At 46.4% G+C, this 19,766-nt stretch overlaps 1 protein-coding gene across 1 annotated transcript; it reads right to left on the bottom strand.

Moving 5' to 3' along the window:
• Positions 1-1,010: 1,010 nt before the first annotated feature.
• Positions 1,011-18,156, bottom strand: LANCL1 (LanC like glutathione S-transferase 1). The gene is made up of 9 exons (XM_056496391.1): positions 17,920-18,156; positions 17,675-17,792; positions 10,701-10,908; positions 7,293-7,428; positions 6,850-6,996; positions 4,743-4,925; positions 4,165-4,341; positions 3,824-3,896; positions 1,011-3,037 (listed from the first exon to the last, which is right to left on the bottom strand). Exons 1-9 carry the CDS (start codon positions 18,001-18,003, stop codon positions 2,961-2,963), a joined length of 1,203 nt encoding a protein of 400 aa, XP_056352366.1. The 5' UTR covers positions 18,004-18,156; the 3' UTR covers positions 1,011-2,960.
• Between the last annotated feature and the right edge of the window lie 1,610 nt (positions 18,157-19,766).

Genomic DNA, 19,766 nt, shown 5'->3' with positions numbered 1-19,766 from the left:
TGCACTGTCTCTGTGTCACATCTCTGACAGCTGAGGCTGCTCTCAGCTCTTGAAAGCTGAAACCACATTAGGCTCTCGAGGGACATGCACACATACAGATGGCATTTGGTTAACATTATTTGGGATGTTTTTCATCTTGCTGATCACACCAGCATACACAGGAGGTAAACACAAACTGAGCTAGATGATAAAGCATTCAAAATAAGTTTTTTAATTGTTTCTTGTGAATATAGGTTGTTTTACATGTTTTTTATTTTTGTTTTTTAAGCAGACCACCACCATGGACAAACACAACCATCAAGTGTCAAATATCTGCACTTCTAATAAAATCCCACTCAGGTGACTTGTTGAAAGAGGACCAGTTGAGTTTTCAAACCTTGTCTTGGTCCTGCTCCCCCCACCCTTGGCACAAAGGTGGGTGGAAGTGGGCAGCACCACACCAAACCCCTGGGTAACCAGAGAAACTGCACAGTGCTGTTTTCTCATCCTCATTTCTGCACACCCTTCCTCAAGACCTTTACCACAAACCTTAATAGAAAGTATAGAAAAACAGGTTGTGTAGGACCTTGAGCAACTTAATATATGTTTGTGTTGGAGGGGAGGATCACCTTTATTCATCTCCTGGCAGCTTGGTCTTAAAGCCTCTGCTGCTGGCAGTCACAGCCTCCCCAAGGTGCCTTGTTCCTCCCTTCTAGGAGCAGGAGGGTGCTTTTCTAGAGGATCCACATCTTCCTTTTGGTGGCCAGCACTGCACACAGGTGTATTTTGGTGTGGGAGCCACAGAGGGAGGATGCAGCCAGTGCAAAAGGATGCCCTGGGCTGAAAGCACAGCCTGCAAGGGAAAGCCCAGGACTGGCCTTGATGGATTGGAGATGAGGGAAGAATGTGAAATACTTTTAACACTCAGGGTGGGTGGAAGCCACTGAGCCTCCAGGAGCTGCCAGCACAGCACAGCTGTTGTGGCATATGAATCCTGGCCACAAAGCAGGGGACAGAATTAACCCAAAGTCTGGTTGTTTCAGCCTTTTTATTAGAGAGTGCTTCACTCAGCAGCTGTACACATGGCCCTGATGCTCCCCTGATCAGTGTACAAACCCTGGGACATTATGCTCTCATGCCACCATGACCCAGGCTACACAAACCATCTCCTTTTACAGAAGTGGTGCCCAGGAGAAACCCAGGCTCAGAGCAGTGTCCCTGCACTGCCATCACACCAGCCAAGCTGAGAGGTAACCTCAATTACTGCTGGATTAGGCAACTCCTCTCTGCTTCCCACTCACCTCCCTGTGCTGCTTAGGTGCTGTGAATGGCAGGGGATCCCTGCTGCTGAGCCCACATGAGTCTGAGCCTTCTGACAGGGATGCCCACCCTCAAGGAGATGAGCTTGTCTGCAATTCAGGCTGTCTTTTGTTGGACTTTCAGAAAGCTGGGAGGGCAGCAGGAGTGTGGGCTTTGAGGAAACAAGTCAGCCTTCCAGGGCTGGTTTCTGCTCCTTGCTTACCCAGGTGGTTCTCAAGGGGCTCCCTGTGCCCCTGGGGCTCAGCTGCCCTGCCCCCAGGCACGTATGAGTGTGACTGTGCCAGCTTTGGTGGTCCTGCTCTGCCATTGCTGGTCCAGCAGAGTGCCTGTGCAGCCCTGCTATTTCTCCCCTGCCCTTCTGGGAGTGGAGGCACCCAGCAGCTCAGCCCCTGAAAGATCAAAACCCATGGCCACACTGGTGCAGGCTGAGGAACTACCCTCAAACAGCACCAAGCTGTGTGGCTGCATCTGTAAACTTCCCTGAGCTCAGTGTGCAGCTCATGCTCAGTGCTAAGAAATTGGTTTACAGAGTCAGGCCCCAAATTTCTGTGAATTGGTGAAACATCAGCTAAGGCTGGAAAGGCAGATTTACTCCCTGCAAGTACCTGATCTGCCTGACACATCAAAGCCAGTTAGCCTAGTGCAGATTTCCAGTTGGGTAGATGAGTGGTTGCAAATCAAACTACAACAAGCAAGGCAAACAAATTATCCAGGTTTGGGAAAGCTTACAAAAAAAACATATAAATAACATCTATACAGTTAATAGGCTAAAAATTATCAGAGCTCAGTCACATACATTTCTTTTCCCTTGTTGCTGCTGGTGGGCACCTGGCACCACCTAATACACAAATTTAAATAAAGACTGCAAAATAAACTCTCAAAGCTACAAGAAGAGACCACAAAAGCAAGCATGCTTAGCTCACTTTTGGACTGGAGTTTGCCACTGGATGACCAATGGACTAGCAAGGTTTAATGTAAGATGGCAGTGGATTATTTGTCTGTCACTGGAACAAATGCACAGAAGAGCTATCCACAGCCTTTGCCTTTAGAGCAGAGAGGTGCAAACTCAGGAAAAGCCTTTGGCATGTCAGTTCCAGCTCTGCCAGCTGCAATAAGATATTAAAAATATACATAAGACTCCACAGTCCATCACATTCACTTCATGTGGCACAGCCCCAGATACTGAACCATCTGCTCTCTGGGTGCACAGAAAGAAAACACTTGAAAACAACTTCCAGGGCAATAGTATCTGTTTTCCATCTGTTGTACTCCAAAGGCAGCTAGATTCCTGCAACTATTTGTTACCACAAAAAGAAATTAAATAGCCCAGGTTACATTCAATAGAAAACTTCTCCCCAGGAAATGGGATACAGGAAATAGCAAAACTCTGTAGCAAACAAAATACTGTACAGTTCTCCCAGCTCCCAACTGCAGCCCTGAGTTTTTAAGGGACACCAACAAAAGCTGCATTCTGTTTTTTACACCAAACAATGTAATGAGACAACTAGAAATGTTAGAGAACTCAGCATGCCCTCAGGAGGATGGATTCACGTTCAGTTAGGTGAACAATGGTGAGTCTGATAAAAGGAGGAAGCAGCCTTGAACTGCATTTCCAAGTGCAGAAGGATACAGGGCAGCAAACTGCCAAGCAGGATCCAGATTTAGAGTTCAAATGCAGGGAACTTGGCCTTGGTAGGCACCAGCAGGTCAGCAAGAAAGTAAATTGTTCCAGCCATTCCTGAGGAAGAAAATAAACACACTGTGCTTCAGAGAAATTCCCTTTGGGCACTGTTTTTCTCAGTTATCCAGGGAATGAGTAAGGAAAGGTCCTAAATAATTTTCAAGGTCTGAGCCCAGGTTTCTCAAGCAACTTTGGTACTTCCTAGTGGGGAAAAGCATTTTGAAGTTAATCTAATGTTGAAAAGCACCTGGCAAAACATGATGGGTCTTTTCCCCCTCCAGCTCCCTCCCTTCTGCTTTATTAATCCACAAGTTCAACACTGGGCAGCTTTATCAAACTCTGGTTCTTGTGACACTGCTGCCCAAGGTTCTCACTGATGGAACTTCTGCTGTCCCTTGGCCTGCAGCAGCTTGGGGAGATTTAGCTCAGCTGGGGGGCTGGATCCTTCAGGAATTGGGGGGAGCTGTTAGCAGGAGGCACAAAGTGCCACAGGAGCCAACAAGGCCCATTTGTTCCTCCCCTTTAGAATCAAACTGGAACACTCATGAAGGATTTTAATCCTTAAAAATGTCCAGAGAAGGGACTGTCTGAGAAGCAGGGCTACAAATAACCAAAAGGAGGCTTGCAGCCAAGAAAGAATTCCCCTTGAGATCTGTATGCAAAATATGTGTGGGAGGCCTAAGAACATGAGATGCTCCAGCTAAGACTTTGCTACAGGGAGACTGCTTTTGGGAAAGGGTAGAAAAACCCAGCGGGTACAATTTCCTTTCTGTCCTCTACACTGAGTTTTGCAAAAACAGCTTAGATCCAGGAGCAAAACACAAGGCTAGAGACTGAGATTACCTTCAAAGAGAGAGAATGGTGTGTCAGGAGTCCGGCACCCATGCTGCCCATAGCTTAAACACCACTCTGCAAACTGAGAAAAGAGTACAAAAAAGTGTTCAGATTTGGTTAAAGGCAGGTCTTGAAAAGAAAATACTATCCCTTTCCTCAGATTTACCCATTGCAGAGCAAGGCTTCTGGGAGGAGTCAGACAGTGACAGCACTGTTGAAGGACTACTCTGGTGCAGCTGGTCAGATCTAGCTGCATGTCTGCCCCATTAGAATCTGGGTTTCAAAGGCAAAGACAGTGATGTAGAAGGCAGAAGTGAATTAGCCCCTCACTGTCTCACACACACTCTTACCTTGCAGGCCCTGTAGAGGTATTTCATGTTCTTAGTGAGGTTGTACAGTGCCAGGAAGGCATAAGCATTGCCAGCTGTGCCATGGCACAGTCCATAGCCTTTCTTCAGCAGCCCATGCTGCCAGATCACTTCTGCACACTGCAGGGCATCATTCAGGTACTGCTGCTCCCCAAAGACCTACAGAGACAAGGAACAGTTGTCCTTGCTGAGGCAGTGTCCTCCAAACAAAGAGCACCCCTGTGGGATGCAGTGGGAGTCCTGCTGAAGTGACTTTGCTGTTTACTTTTTAAGGAGGATATTTTTGATATGAGTGGGGATGTAAGACCACTACTTCAAACACAACTAGTTGTCACCATCCATCACTTGCAACAGGGCAGCCCACACAATTGATGGATGTTTTCAGAAATATTTTTTTAAAAGACTGATTTCTGTATCAGAAATCAGTCAGTGGCTCCTGGGGGGTGATTTCACTGTAACAAGCCATCCTACTTCCAGGCAAGAGGGGTCTTCCAGCACCTTCTCCAGAGGAAGCTCCACATTTAGGGGTCTCAAAAGGGTCTTTGCAAGGTTTCTGGTACCTTGTATGCCTGGACAAGCATGTAGATTACACCTGGTGCTCCATGGCACCAGTGGACGAGTAGGTCTCTGGTGTCACCAATACATGGAGGGTAATTCCCAGATGGGAACTTGAGCTGGCAGACATAGTCCACACTGGGCTTGACTGTGTTGTGCAGCTTTACTTGGCTCACTCCAAAGCCAGGCTAAGAGAGAGAAAACATTTAAATCAGGGAGGATTACCATTCTGTCTGTCCCTAAGAGACCCAAGGTCTGCCCAAAAGGTGGAAACAAAGTCAGCTATGGCCACATTCCCTCTTGCTCCTTGTAAATTAAGTAATTTCTTTGGTTTGGGCTTTCACACTTCACAACTACCACTCAGTCCCCAGCTGCTCTGCCTGTTGGCAGGGATTTATTTCCAGTCCTACCCTTGCATCCCAGAAACAAAGACTGTTCCTAGCATGTCACCTGGTCCTCTAAGCAAGAGAGCTTGCTGCTGCTTTTCCTAAAGGTGAGTAGGAATAGCTTCAGGTATTCAGAGCTGGAGTAAGGAGGTAACAGTCTAAACTCAGTATTAAGGATGATTCCTATCACCTAGAGCATCTCAGCCCTTAGCTGCTGGGCCAGTCCAGCTGCCAGCCTGCAATTCTGTATCTTCACAGATGTTGCTGGGTAATTTCCAGAGGCTGACTTCACTGCTGACCTCAGACAGAAGCAAGTGAGTGGCTTCAGTGTCCTCTTCCAATGACCCTGCCCCACATGAAATCTGTGCAGTTCTAATTTCCCATGGCAGACTGCAATGAGCACTCTCATCTAAGGATCACACTGTTCCCAGGTTGGTAACTGGAAAATTAGAAATCAATACTTGTGCTGTAAAACCATCAGAGATAAAAGATGTTCTCCTCTCCATATTTCACTTCTCCCAAGGTTTTTTGTACATTATGCTTGGCTGATCCAGGCTCCTTGTACTTCATACAGCAGAGAAGCATAAAGCTCATGCAGTATTTTATGGGAGACTTAAAATTATTTAGAAAAGCAACTTGGGAACAAGCTCAGGGACTTGGTACAAATTTAGGCTCAGAGCACATAGCTGTCTCCCCTGCTCCTAGCTAGTTATTCTGTGCTCCTGGGTAATAACTACCCTGCACCCCCTCCTGCCAAATCTACTTAAAAACCACCAACCATCTCTTCCTCTTTGAGCAACAGAAGAGTTATATTCACAGGACTTCTACTGATCCTGTATATGGGCTTTAACTTTACAATCCTGAAGGAAAGCTCAAATGCTTGAAACCTGGTGGCTTCCTTTTCCACCTGCTCTGAGAGTTATGTCTAATAAAAGATTATAGACTATTTCTAGACCAAAATAACTTGTTGCTCATGGGTGGTCTTAATGCTTTAAAAATTCAATGTTATTTATTGCTGTTATTTTTCTAACTGCTAAAGCACTGTAAATATATGCAAGGGATCACATAGGGGAATTATCACTCTCATTTTTTTCAGAGCCAGAATATGGAATACTGACAGAGCTCCAGTGAGTTGTGCAAAATAGTGAGAAACATCAAAGCAAAGGAGTACTGCATGTCCCAGCCTCTTGTCTTGCTCTGCCTGCTTTAGGCACTACAGAACTCAGTCCCTTTATCAAAGTCCCACCTCTTTCCAATTTAGAAGCAGGTTCTGCTTTGGATACAAAGGCATTTCCCACTTCCCCACTATGAGCACAATTTCTTTCACCATACTTTTCTCTCAGAGATTCTCACTCTAATGATCTGACACTGCTCCAAGTAACCACCTCAGAAAATGAAGGGAGTCAGCAGATACCAAAAAATGTGGATACTTTAGAAGCAATTAACATGAGGAGGGAACTCAGACCCAGCTGAGCTACAGGCCCCCATTATGTGACACTGCTGGTTAATGCAGGTCACGTTTCTCCACAGATCTCCAAGGTCAGAGATTCAATCTTAGATTTGAAGCAAATCTTTACAATTAGAAATGCATGATGAACACATGGGTAAGTTCATCAGACAAGGTATCTTTCCCAGTTTGATTCAAGAGCCAATTCAAATGCTGTCCCTTGTGAGCAAAAGAAATATCAAACAGCTGCTAAGGGCCCCTCCCCCTCATGTCTCTTACCTGCATGAGATAGTAGTAAATCCCAGCCAAACCATGGGCTGCTCCTACATAGTACTCCTGGTACCACTCAAACATCAGTGGGCTCTTTGCTGTGAAGTTCCTCTTTTTGGCTAAGTTCTCTCCTGAGGCTACAACTGCTTCGCAGACCTGTGAAGGGATGGGAACCAATGTGGGTGAGGGAAATGCTGCTGTCTTGGACACAGCACAGTGAGTATTCTGACACAGAATGAGATTTGTTTGAAATGTATGCCAGTCCAGTACTGCCTATGGATTTATGTGGACAGTGGGGGACACGAGGTGCTTTTTCCCTTTGGAGAAAAGCAGGTATACCATGATGTGTTTTTTTCCTTATTGCCACAGTTCTTTATGTCTAGCATTGCTTTTTATCTGCCCAAGAGGAGTTGCATGGGAAGAGACAGATAAATCAGCAAAAGGCACAGTACCTGCTGGATGTGACTCTGAGGGATCTTCTCCTCTCCAAAGTGCTTGTTCACAAATATCAGTGCAGAGAGATAACCCATGCGCCCATAGAGCAGCTCATCCGGCACTCGGGGGTCAGCCTTGAGCAGGTGGAGCAAACTAGGATGAGAAATGCACATGGGACAGATGAGAGAACACTCAAAGCCATGCCAACAAGCACTAAGACTGGAGTTAAACCCTGGTTTGCTCCTTCATGCTGCCTGTGCCCTAGGAGTTGTCAGGCCAGGCTCTGGCTCTCAGCCTTGCAGCTGCACAAGGTGTGGAATGGCCCCTTCCCTTCTGCCTTTTGTTTGGCTGATTGCTTCAGTCTGCTCTGTTCTTCACACTGCACTCATAAGTGTTTGGGTTTTAGAGCACCAGCATGGAGAGCTATTTGAGGGGGAAACCTGGGCTGAAAGAAATGGTCGGCATAAAGGGGCTGACTGCTCAGGAAATGCTGCCACCACCTCCTCATTGGCAAGGCAGACACTGCCAAAAATCACTGCTTTCAAATTAAATGGCTATCCTTTAAATCTGGCTGCTTAAGGAATACTAGAAAGCCAGACTAGTGCTAATGGGGTGTGGAAAACCCTTACCCAGTGCTCAAAAATCCTGCCAGAAAAGCCCCTTCCTCTCCGTGCCTGCAAAGAGCCTGGGCTATGCTGTCAGGTGAGAAAGAGGTGTCTCCATGAGCTAAAAATCTAAGTGAGAGGAGGAGTTACACATACTGTTTAAAATAAAGCTGCCAGCTATGGCACAAGGAAGGAATATCCTCTAGGGAGAACTGAGCAGCAGTGAGGACAGCTCAGCAAAGTGGGAGTGCTGTGGCTGTCTGAGGACTGCTTGCCTGACACCAGGCTTTAGCCCACAAGTGCTGAGTGTGGTCTGCTGCAGTCAAGTACTTTCTCTGCCACTTTTCTATTATAATATTCCAAAGCTGATGATATTCCTCTACTGCTAACAGAAACTGACAGCACTCCACCCTGGTGCTTTGTAGCCCAATTCAGTCTTGATGCAATTTTTCCTTTGTTTAACCTCTCATCACACTTCCAGAAAGACTGGATGTCCTTCCCTGTCAGGGCAGCAGCGTGATTGGATTTGGCTTTATTTTTCTGTTCACCTATAAGACAGCAATCTGAAAAGTGCCATCACTTTTAAAATACCAGCATAAGTGGCTTTTGCTGCTGTGAAACCAGCCAGGAAAAGCTTTGTGTGTGCTGAGCTTCCCTGTCACAGCAGCATGAAGAACAGAAGAGGTGCCTTGGCAGCCTTTGCTTTCTGGGCTCCAGGGACTTTGTAACAACGTGTTGCAAAGTAAAGAAGCAACCAAATGCTTCAAGTAGAGAGGATGCTGGACTGCTTTTCAAGGAGGATCATCAAGAGAGGAAGCCTGCCACGAGTTTCTGCTGTTTCAGAAGTGTGGTCATGCATTAAAAAAGAGATGCTTGGGATGCTGCAGGACTGATTGCATGCAGAATGCATTTCTCAGGTGTGTGGGGTAAATTGTTGTCTCTGAGAGAAGAGCCACTCCTATTCACATTATCAGTCTATTACTTCAACTGTCAACAATCAGCAGTTTCTGGACAGAGGGAAACCAAGGCAGCTGTAGAGCAAAATGGGATTTTTGTACACCATTGGCTCTGAAAGCAAAGCTTTGACCTTCTGAATTGGTGGGAGGTGAGAGGGAAAAGAGGACTCCTAGAACATGGCTCAGATTTTCACAGGCTCTTAGAAAATAGGCTGCCCTGAAACATTAGTCTCTCTAGAGCATAAAAGCCCATTTTTTGGTCATGAACTCATTTAGGAAAAAGCAAGCTTCTGTCTCTTCCACTGCAGGTAAAACCTGGCTGATGGATTCTCTCCACTGGTTCTGTAAAGATGAGGTGCTTTAAAAGACAGAGGACAAAATGCAGAGAGGGCCTTCTTCTCCACAGCTCTTATAAAAGTGCTCTTTCTATGAACTTGCACTGCACAGCTTAGCAACTGTTCTGTAACTGAACAGCATACTCAAAACCATTTAAGAGTTTTGATTAAGGGAGCTACTTCTCAAAGAAATACTCTATTTTAAAGGAGCAGAGTCAGGCTAACTGCTCTGAGAATTGGTGGCAGAGTAAGGACACTGTAACTGTTCATTTGAGAAAGTCACATTTTTCTGTTTTCCTCCTTGCAAATGTATGAAGAAACCAATTTCCAGTGTTCTGACTTTATTATACCATTAGATGGCAGTGCAAAATCAATCACAAGATTCCATTCTGCCACCAAAGCATAGGCAGAACAAGAGGGATATAGGGAGGGGAGACCTCAGCAAGAAAACATGAATTAGGCATTGTTTTTCCAACCTGGGACTTGTGCACTGACTACAACTGACCAGTACTGCTTGACAGATTAACTCCTTTTTGTTAATCACAGCGAGATTTGCCACTTCGTCAAAGCAGAATCTAACTCACATACTATTATCAGAATAAATAAAGAGTTCTGTCCTCAGATACTGATTGTATCTACATAAAAGAAGCTATTCTTAGTTAAGGGAGTGGGAACTTGATGCCCAAACCATACAGACACCTCTGATTCCCACCTGGGGCTTTTTAAAATTGCTATTATGCATGACTTGCTGATGGCTGTTTAAGGGCAGTCAGTGTTCTGAAGCATCAGGGGTTTTGTCTTTGTGCTGATCACATATGAATGGAAACTCTACAGGGCTGTTTCTCACCTTCTTAATAACCATCTCCCTTAACTGAGAAATGCTTGCAACTGCATCTCCTTAACTATTATTCTTCCTCTGCCACATGCTGATCTACTCTTGTTTGTCCTTTTCTTAAGTACCCAACAAAAATACAAGTGAAAACAGTCGAGGAAAGGCAAAAAATAGAAATAAATGAATCATAACCAGCTGCATTCTGCAGTTGAAAGGGATGCTGTCAATCTTAGGTTTAAGTCAAAGACAACTAATAAAGAGCAAGTGGAAGCAAGTACCAAAATTAAATCTAATAATCTTACATTTTTCCTCTTCATCAAAATGACTGTAAAAGCTAAATTAAAATGTTCTCAAAAACCACCAAACCCCACCTTCTGGCTTTTTTTTCTTTGTTTTGTTTTTAATTTCGGAACTTTTTTCTTCTTGTGTTTATCAAAATTATTTTTAAGATGCAATACCAACTGAACAATATCCTTGCTCCCCAGCCTGCAGGCTGCCATGCAAATGTGTTTGTCCTTAAACCACCTCTTTATCAGGGCAGAAAAAGTTTGTGCTGCCTTGCTAAGTTACTGGATTATTTCTCACACAAGACTGCAACGAAATGAATTCACATTTGTCAGAGAGTGCCTCATAGAACCCCAGACCAGCTCAGTGAGCAAGAGGGAGGTCAGGTCAAAGATATAACCAAGTATTTTACCGGATGATGCAGTCCTCTGCCTGCTTCTGGTTCTGCAGCTTGTGGTAGATGACAGCAGCCACTGCCAGGGGCCCAGCATCACCACAGAGGAAAGTGATGGATCTCCTGGTCATGCACCTCAGGCTCTTCTTCACATACTCATGGGCCACCTGAAGGTAGGCTGGGTCTCCATACACATCATGCAGGTGCAAATACAGCAAAGCAATGCCTGCACAAGGAACATAAAGGTTGCATCCACTAGAAATGTTTGCTCTGTTACTTCAATGAATCTAAAAGTCTGGCCTGGCCCTCATCTAGGGCATAAGCCTTACAGAAAGGCTTCTCAGGGGCATAACCTACAGCTTCCTTTCCTGCTTTGTCATCTCCTTGTAACTTGATGCTGCTTGTGAGTGGATGGCAGGGCAAGACAACAGCAGGAAGGCTTGAAGAACAGCACAGAATTGCATAAAATTTTATATAAAATTACATACAATTTTAGTAACAAGGAGCAAAAGCTGAGACCTAGACAAACCCACCTAAATCCATACACTGTACCTGTGGCTTTTGCTCATAGTGAAGGGGGGAAAAATCATCTTTGGGCAGAACTGAGTTGTCACCCTCTCTATTTTTTCCCCATGCTTAAGTGGTAAGGGGTTGGGTCACTTAGCTTGGATTGGATTTTTAAAAAAAGTTCCACACCATCAGCACTGAGAAACAACACCCTTAAGACATCCAGACACCCTACCTGACTCTTCTTTTTTAATTCCTTTCCTCTAGGAAACACCAGCAAGGTTTTTACAGTTCCCTGGACATCATCTCCTGTTGTTGAGCAAATCCCAAGCCTTACAGCAAGGATTGGTGCATCCTAGAAAAAAGGGACTGCCCAATTCTCCTCTGCAGCACATCACTCTGAGATCAGCCTTTGTCTGAAACAAAAACAGCTGCCTGGAATATTAGAAAAAGCTGCATGGTCCTCACTAGAGGTTTCCAATGGACCTGCCAGCTACAGAACCAATTCTGCTACTGAGCAGTCACATCAATTGCTGTCCTTTGCCTCTGCCTGCTTTGTCTTCAGACAGCTCTTGAAGCTTTTAGGTAAGTAAATGAGGAGTTCTCAATAAGTCTGTGCCTGACAGGTCTGTCACACTTGAAACATCCTTCTGATCTGGGAGCCACTCTTAAACCTGCACTTAAGAAAACTACTGGCCTACATCACTTTGAGAAGAGCTTATTTCTCCCCTTAACAATAACCACTTCTAAGAAGACTCAGGTCCTGCATTAAGCCTAAATTAATAGAGCCAATCTCTGCAGATTTTGATGTGTTAAGGTCAAGAGGGCAAGCATGCTGCAAAATTACAGTCCAAGGTACTGAGGACAATTTCAAACTTGGATAATTTTCTCATTTTGCATGGGTAATCTCCAAAGCTTCATGTTACAGACAATTCAATTCCACATGAACATTATGTATAAAATTTCCATTTCCTGCTAAAGCTAATAACCTTGTCCTCTCTCTAAGCAATTCAGTGCTAGCAGCTCTAGAGAGAGCTCAGCTGTACAGTGCCATCACTCAAGTCTATAAGGATGTGGATATGAAGCCCTTCTTTAAAGGGGAACCCTCCTTTTCCAGCTAGAAAATGTCAAGTGACTCTCCATGACTTTTTTAGTACCTAGCACATCTTCTAGACTCTTATTAGCCTGATAGCTGTCTGAACACAAATTGCACTCTTGACTTCTCTGCTTTAATATACAACTTTAAGCTTTGTGAGTAGTTTCTATATGCACTGCCATAGTACCACCCTAATTATGCTTGTAAGTACCCTGCCAAGACCACTGTGAGGACTGAATTCTTAGAAAGCAAATCTCAGCATTGTTTTCCTCTGATTTCTTTGCCTCTCCTCTTTCTAAAACATTTCTTACCTCCATTCCTCCCACGCCCAAGCATCTTTGGAAAGACTCCAAAAAACCACTGACTTCTACTAAAGGATTAACTTGCTTCCCCAAAACATTCACTTTTTCTTTTTATTTAAAACCAAAAGGTCTTATAAAGTGCATCTAAAGCCAGTTTTCTTAATTCATTCCTGTTGTCATTTGCTACTGGCAATACACCAGGTACTCATGGAAGTTGTTGGCTCATCCTCTTCTGTTAGAGCTGGACAGAGGAGAGGGGCCTCCCCTGCTACCAAAAAATCAAGCCACACCAAATCAACACAATTCCTCAAGAAATGCCTCACTCTCTCTCCAATATCCTCCTCACCCCAACTGACTGGGTAGGTTTTGACTGACTGGCTGTTTGTTTGGCATGCCTTAAGTGGGATACAAACATGGCATCACCAGGTGGAGCTAGGCAGGCTGTGGATCTGCTCCATTTCTGTGTGCCCTGTGGTGTTCAGTGTCCCAGTTGGAAACGTGACCTAATTTTGTGACCTCTGATAGTTTCCAAGCAGAACTGCCACACAGGCTGCCTGTGGCCTGCTGCTGCCAAAGATGTCTGGGCTTTGTTCTGTTGACTGTTTACTACTCGACCTTCTTTGTATTTTCTCAGATGTCCAAGTTTTTTGCTTCCTGCCCCTGCTACAGAGCCAAATAAGATGGGGAATGCATCAGACAGTCCTTGATGGCACAGGACTGCACTGAACACATGCAGGTCAACAGGCTCTGATGACTGAAATGGCATGCAGCATGCAGAAAGCAAACACACAGGAGCTGAGTGTTGATGCCCAAGATGCCTGCTCACTGCAGGGAATCAGGAGGCCAAAGTCAATTCTGTCTGTCTCACAAAGCCTGCTTACTCAACTCCTTCAGAAGGACAGAAAACAGCACCTTTCTCCTCTCACCTTCCTGTATATGGTACGTGCAGAGGGCTACTTGGCATTAGAGATTTCTTTTGAGTGGGGCAGTGGATACATGCTGGACATAGTAGAAATGGAATTGTTTGCACCAGCCAGCTTGTGCTGATACCCTGACTTCAGCAACCACCAGGAAAAGTCTTCCTTGTGAGCTGAAGCTCTGCAGTAGGCAGAAAGTGTATCTCATCCATATGATCATTCTGTTGATCCAAGAGAAGCTGTGCCTCACCTTCTCTGCAAGTTTAGACTTGCACTTTTTTTGGAATGCAAGCAGTTTGCTTTGCAAGCAAGTTACACCATTAGACTGTTCTGAACATGCCTCCTTGCCCAGAAGGAGCTGAGCTGTGCTTCTTCTGCCAAGCAAAGGAGGCTGCCTCAAAAGCATATTTTGTTCCAAACCAACCATCTAGAGTCATAAGGATCTCAGAGCTTTTGCACTGACCCAGGGCAGTCAGTCAGCCAGCAGCCTCAAAGCAGGATGTCAAACACTGGGAAGAAGCACAAACCTATCTGCACAGTGATGAAGCCTGATGGTTTCTAGTGAGACAGATGATGCCATTTTATTAAGTCAGGTAAAACAGCATGGATGGCCCAGCTTTACTGCCCAGCTCAAAGGATAATTAATTAGCATCTTTCCTGGTGTAGACACGTGGGATGCTACCTTGCACTTCTAAATGCATGCCAAAGCCATACTGCATGCAACAGTGAGACTCTGGAAGTCCACATTCAGAACTGACTGGGGAGCCAGTCTGCAGCTTATCTTCTTACTGTATGATTATTCAGGATGCCTAAGTACTTATCCTGCCTAAAAACCTAGGTAACAGAGCTTCTTCTGTAAAACTTTTTACCCCATCACAAAATCCTACAAGAGGTTAGGCTAGCAGGGATCAGTGGTGATCTGCTCCAGCCCTCTGAAAGGAAGGTTAACCTCAAATTTGCATGCCATTGCTCTGGGTCTTGTCCAGTCAAAAACTGACTATCTCCAAGAATAGAAATTTCACAAGCACTACCTGCCAAGCATTTGGCAGGAATGTGGTTTATGTAAATGACCCAAGGCACTTGATTATCTCTCAGCAAATGCAGCCTCACTTTCTCTTGTTCTGTAGGGACTACCTGAGGATTTCCACTTTTCTGAACAGGACTAAAAGGGATGTAAGTTCTCTGGGTTCTGACGTTAAAACGAACAAATTGCACTGAAGTAGATGAAAAGTCTTTTTCCAGAAGTTTTCCTGAACTGGTTCAGTTCATAATTTTATTCTTACATGGCTTTTCTTTCAAAAGACAACTGAGCCCTGCTTCTTGCCAATGGGCCAGCCAAAAGCTGTGGATGGGGCAGGCCACCTGGACTCACAGGGCAGTTTCTGAGGCCCTCCAGTGCTGAAAGCCATGACTAAGATATTGCCAGAGAAGGGAATGCTTGCATGGGAAACAAATGCCAAATGCACTAGCAATAGTGTGGAGGAAGGTGAATCTGTCCCTAATATACCTCATTACCTTGGAAGGACACAACACTCCAGCAGGCACTGTACTCAGGAGCATCCTAGCTTCTGCAGTCAGCTGGTGACAGGAGTGAATTCCCTTCTGCTCCCTTTCCATCATCCATGCTCCTAGTCAAGAGAGTCTTTGGAGCAAGGTCTTTTGCATTATCACAAACACCAACAAGCATGCTAATCTGCTTGAAAAAGGATGAGGCCACTGTGCTCCTGTCAGGATCTGAACTGCTTCCCACTCAGAATTAGCTTAGAGCAGTTTAGCTTCCCTCAGCCAACACTGTGATACCAGTGAAACAGATTAGGAAGAAAACTCTTCCAGCAGTCTCCCTAAACTGATGAAAAGCCAGAGTATAACACAACAGCTGAGGCTGGTCTGTACCAGGTGCTGCCTATGGGACCTGATCTCTATGGGGAACTGAATGAGAATGTAACAAGCTGATTCAAATATGTTTTGAGGGCATTCAGCCATACCCTGGATCCAAAGTGTTTTCACTGCCTCTGAGCTGAAAATCTGAGTCCTCCCCTCCCTCTGCTCCAACTTCATGTGCCAAGAAGCCGTGGCTTCCCTGGCACAAGCAAATGCTGGGGGAGCAGGGCTCTGTCAAGTGTGCTGGGAAAGAAAGGAGCCCCAAAGTGAAACACCAGCATATGCTGTGTATTACTGAGTGTAATGTAGTACACTCCAGTATGTTACATTTCACACAGAGTTTGTGCCAGGAGAGCCATATTTCAAATCTCTCTTATTAGCAGCCACGAGAGTGAGGGTTGATTTCAGACTGCTGGGCAATGATTCACATGAGGAGATACTCAACAAGCCTTTCCTACACAAGCAATTACAGGAAAAAGCCACTGTCTTGGCCCAATTAATTCTGTCTCTGGAAAGCAGCTCTGAATAAATTAATGTAGCTAGAACTGGAAAAGAAGGTAGGGTGACACAGTTATAGTGTAACATCTGCAAACTTCACCGTGCTGGCTGTGTCTTCCAGTAGATAAATCTGTCCATGGATTTTTTTCATATTAGCCAAGCAAGAAGGCTGTGTGCCTACTGAGGAATGATCTCTGGGAAGAAAAGAGGAGAATCCCTCTTGAGAAACTCCCTTCCAAATGAAAACAAGCTGAAATCCCACCAGAGTTCTCAACCACTGTTTCATAACTGCAGTCACTTCCCAACATGAAGTACCTTAGGACCCCCTTAAGAAAGGGAACATGGGGAAAGGTGTTCTCCTTCTCCCCAAAGACTTTGAGAGTGCTCCTAACATCAAATATCCTCCTGCTTTGTCTCCTGAATTTCCTGGTCAGAGGCACACTGCAATCATGACTGAAGACCACCTTTACCTAAGCAGTGCTTTTCATCAGAGGGGACCTCAGCTCAGGGTCACACAGACTGGAAACCTGAACAAGTCTCCTAAGGTGAAATCAGCCAGCACTCAGCAGAAATGTATAAATTCACTGGCAGCAGGAGCAGAGTGCTGCCAAGACAGCAGCTGATGAAACCAATGTTCTCCCACGCTGGAATTTAATACTGGCATCCTAGCATTTCTTATGAACTGCTGCTGAGTGCTCTCAGTGCCTGCCTGCCTTACTAAAATTTTGAAGCAGGCATTTCTAGCACTGCTGTCATCAAGCTGCTACATTAGTTTACCACCAACACAGTGAACACCACTCTCTCAAGCAAACTGTTGGCATTAAGTTCCACAGCACCCACACACAAGCCAGCCACACCCAGATTGTACTGTACAAAGTTGCCGTTTAAGATTGCAGTGTACTGCCAAAAGAAAAGAAGCAGCACCAAAAAAAAAAAAAATTGCAGCAAGCATAAGATTAATTTCAACTACCTTAGGGTCTCTCCATAGGGCCTGGCACAGCACAGAAGGCAGGAGAATTGACAAAGCACACAGCAGCAGCTAAAGATGGGGCACAGAGAGAGGTGTGTCCTCCCTGGCACCAGTGGGCAGAAACAGGGAGGTAAAGGTGGGGCACACTCCCAAGGAAGGAGAACCAGGCTGAAAATGCAAAACAGGAGAAAAACAAGCTCTTGGAGGCTTTGCACACGAGTTAGTATGAGGAAGGCTTCCACACTTTGTTATACTCACATTAGTGTTTCTGCTCCTTCTGACAGGCACTGGAGCAAAACTAGCTCTCACTAAGTGGAGTGGCACTACCTGGGCAACAGGAATGGAGCAATCTGCCAATCAGACACGGTCATCAGAGAAAATTCAGAGAAGACAGGCATTATCTCAGGCCATTAATCTCACTGCTGCCAGATGCAGGACTCCTGGCAGGTAAATGACCTACCATGCACACCTGCATGGAGCACTGGTTTTGTTGTCACCATCCCTACCGTGGCTGGATTTGGAGCCTGTCCCTTTGAAGGCTCCCATGTTTACTCTCAACCAAGTGCTGGCTTTCTCTGCTGTGTAAGTTCAGCACTATTCACCAAGGCTAGACCCAATCCTCTGGTCTTCCCTCTGCAGCACGAGCCCTGTTTCAATGGGGAGTCCAGAGAAAGACATCCCCTTGTTCTAATGGCCTAAAGCACGCAGAATAAGTGCCACTGTTGACATGGATCCACTGTGACCATTCCGATGATCAAACCCCACGGCCTGCCAGGCCCTGAGCTAGAAATGTGCTCCTGCTCCAAGGGGTCCGACCCTACCTGTCCAGCCAGTGTAGGCGGTGCAGTCATGCGGGTCGGCCGACTTGAGGCCCCTCTCCATCTGCTGCAGCAGCTCCCTGATCTTGTTATTCAGCCGCTGCGTGAATTCGGGGGTCAGCTGCGGAGAGAAAACCCGCAAAGCGTGAAGGCAACGCGAGCGGGCACCGCTGCACCGCGCACCTAACCAGGCAGGTTACTGTGCTCCACACGGATCCCCGCAGCCGCCTCAGCCCAGCCCCGCTCACCCGCCCGGCCGCGTCGAAGTAGCCGGTGGCCAAGGACTTGTCATAGTCCTCGTAGGGGTTGGGGAGAGCCCGCTGCGCCATCATGGTTCCGCTCGGCTCGGCTCGGCCCCGCTCGGTTCCGCTCGGCCCTGCTCGGTTCCGCTCGGTTCCGCTCGGTTCCGCTCGGCCCTGCTCGGTTCCGCTCGGCTCCTCTCGGCCCCGCCCCGGAAGGCGCCGCCGCCGCCGCTCGCTCCTTCCCGCGCCGGGGGCGGGCTCGGGGCCGCTGAGGGGAGCGGGGGCTGCGGCCGATCCTGTGGGGGTCAGGGTCTGTGGCAGCAGGTTCTGTCTGCTGTAGAGAGCCCTGTGGTGCTGTGGTCCCTTGCAGCTCATCATGGAGGGTTTGATGTAGCTGATCGTCAAGGGGCCGATTGCAGCTGCTCCTGTGGGGTTTAGGGTCCCGGTGCTGGTGGGTCTGTGTGCTTTAGGGAGCCCTTTGGAATATAAGGCCCCTCGCTGCTGGCCGTGAGGGGCTTGGAAACACTGTGGGGATGTCTCTGTCAGGTTTAGGGAGCCGTGTGAGATTTTGGGCTCCTTACAGGGTGTTCAGGAGCCTGTGGGGTTTGGTTCGGTATGGAGATTGGGGGCCCTTGCCCCAGCCTGGAGTGGATGAACACCACGTAGCTTTGGTGCAGGTGCTGACAGGGGGTCAGCCCGAGGAGAGTGTGCTGGGTTCTGCTCCCCCTCAGCAGTATTCCCTCCCCTGGGGTGGGACCCAGCCTGGGTGGGGCACAGGAGCTCTTCCTTGCTCTGCCTTGCTGAGCTGCTGCATCTCACCTGTGCTGGCTGAGCTACATCTTCCTTCTGAAGAGGTGAAGTCCCCGTGATACATAGGCCGCTTTTCCTCCTATATATATATATATATAGCAATCTATATATAGCAGTATAACCGTGCTGCCATGCTGCTGGAGGTCGTTGTGTGGGCAGTGTGTCCCATGTACAATGTGCTGCCAGGTAGCATTCATTGTCCTTATGTGCTGTATTCTTCAATCCAGGCCTTGCTGCTTGGTGTAACAGAGTGCCCAGCTCCCTTTCTTCCGACCCTACGGACGTGAGATGAGTTGTGATGTCCCTGCTTGAGGTGTGGCTTGCTGAAGGGTGTGACACGTGCAGCAGTGGGGCTCCCCAGCGCTTCTAGCACTGCAGGATTGCATCTGTGTCTGTTGGAAAAGTGCAGAGGGATGGGCTGAGCTTGAAGCTCTTGGTGGCTTGTCATGGTCCAAGTGCAGTGACACTGCCCCTTGGCAGCTGAATCCATCTAGGTGGGTTTAGAAGAAGACTCCTTAACTCCACTGCTCTGAAAATTGACGTATTGGTGACTGCAAACACTCTGAGAATACATTAGGCTGCTGCATTCATGCCTGTGACACCTGTGTTATATAAGGGACTCTGGTTTTCTGTCCATATGTCCATTGCTTATTACAATTAATAAAATTAGACCTCAAAGAAAAAAAGTAAATTGTTTCACTATATGGTGAGAAACAAGTATAAAAGAGGGAATCACAATTATGTTTGCTTTCAGTTCTTTTCTCACTCAGTTGTTGCTTGTTTAGTGAATTTAAATCATGTAAACATTGCCTTGCATTCAAGGCAGGGAGATGGACTGCAGTTTTAGTATTCAGGGAGGCAGCTCTAACATCAGCAAAAAAATTATGTGGAGTTTTCTGCTTGAGGCCAAACTCACAGCCCTATATTATGGTTGTCCCTTCCATCTGCAGGTCAAAGCAGTATTCACTGCCCTCCTTCCCTCAGGCACAGTTCAGTATTAACTTGCAGCATAAAGCACAGCATTTCAGTTTCAGTCTTTCCTT

Source organism: Oenanthe melanoleuca, chromosome 7 (genome assembly GCF_029582105.1).
Source record: "Oenanthe melanoleuca isolate GR-GAL-2019-014 chromosome 7, OMel1.0, whole genome shotgun sequence".
Taxonomy (NCBI): domain Eukaryota; kingdom Metazoa; phylum Chordata; class Aves; order Passeriformes; family Muscicapidae; genus Oenanthe; species Oenanthe melanoleuca.
The sequence above is the reverse complement of the archived record's forward strand: the minus strand, read 5'-3'. Positions and strand labels throughout refer to the sequence as shown.

Excerpts from the sequence above, each read along its gene's own strand:
- LANCL1 (XM_056496391.1), bottom strand. The coding sequence starts at position 18,003 with ATGATGGCGCAGCGGGCTCTCCCCAACCCCTACGAGGACTATGACAAG. Across the intron at positions 7,429-10,700 it reads GCAGAGGACTGCATCATCCG|TTTGCTCCACCTGCTCAAGG; the intron begins GTAAAATACTTG and ends TTCTCATCCTAG. Across the intron at positions 4,926-6,849 it reads TTTACTACTATCTCATGCAG|CCTGGCTTTGGAGTGAGCCA; the intron begins GTAAGAGACATG and ends TCTCTCTCTTAG.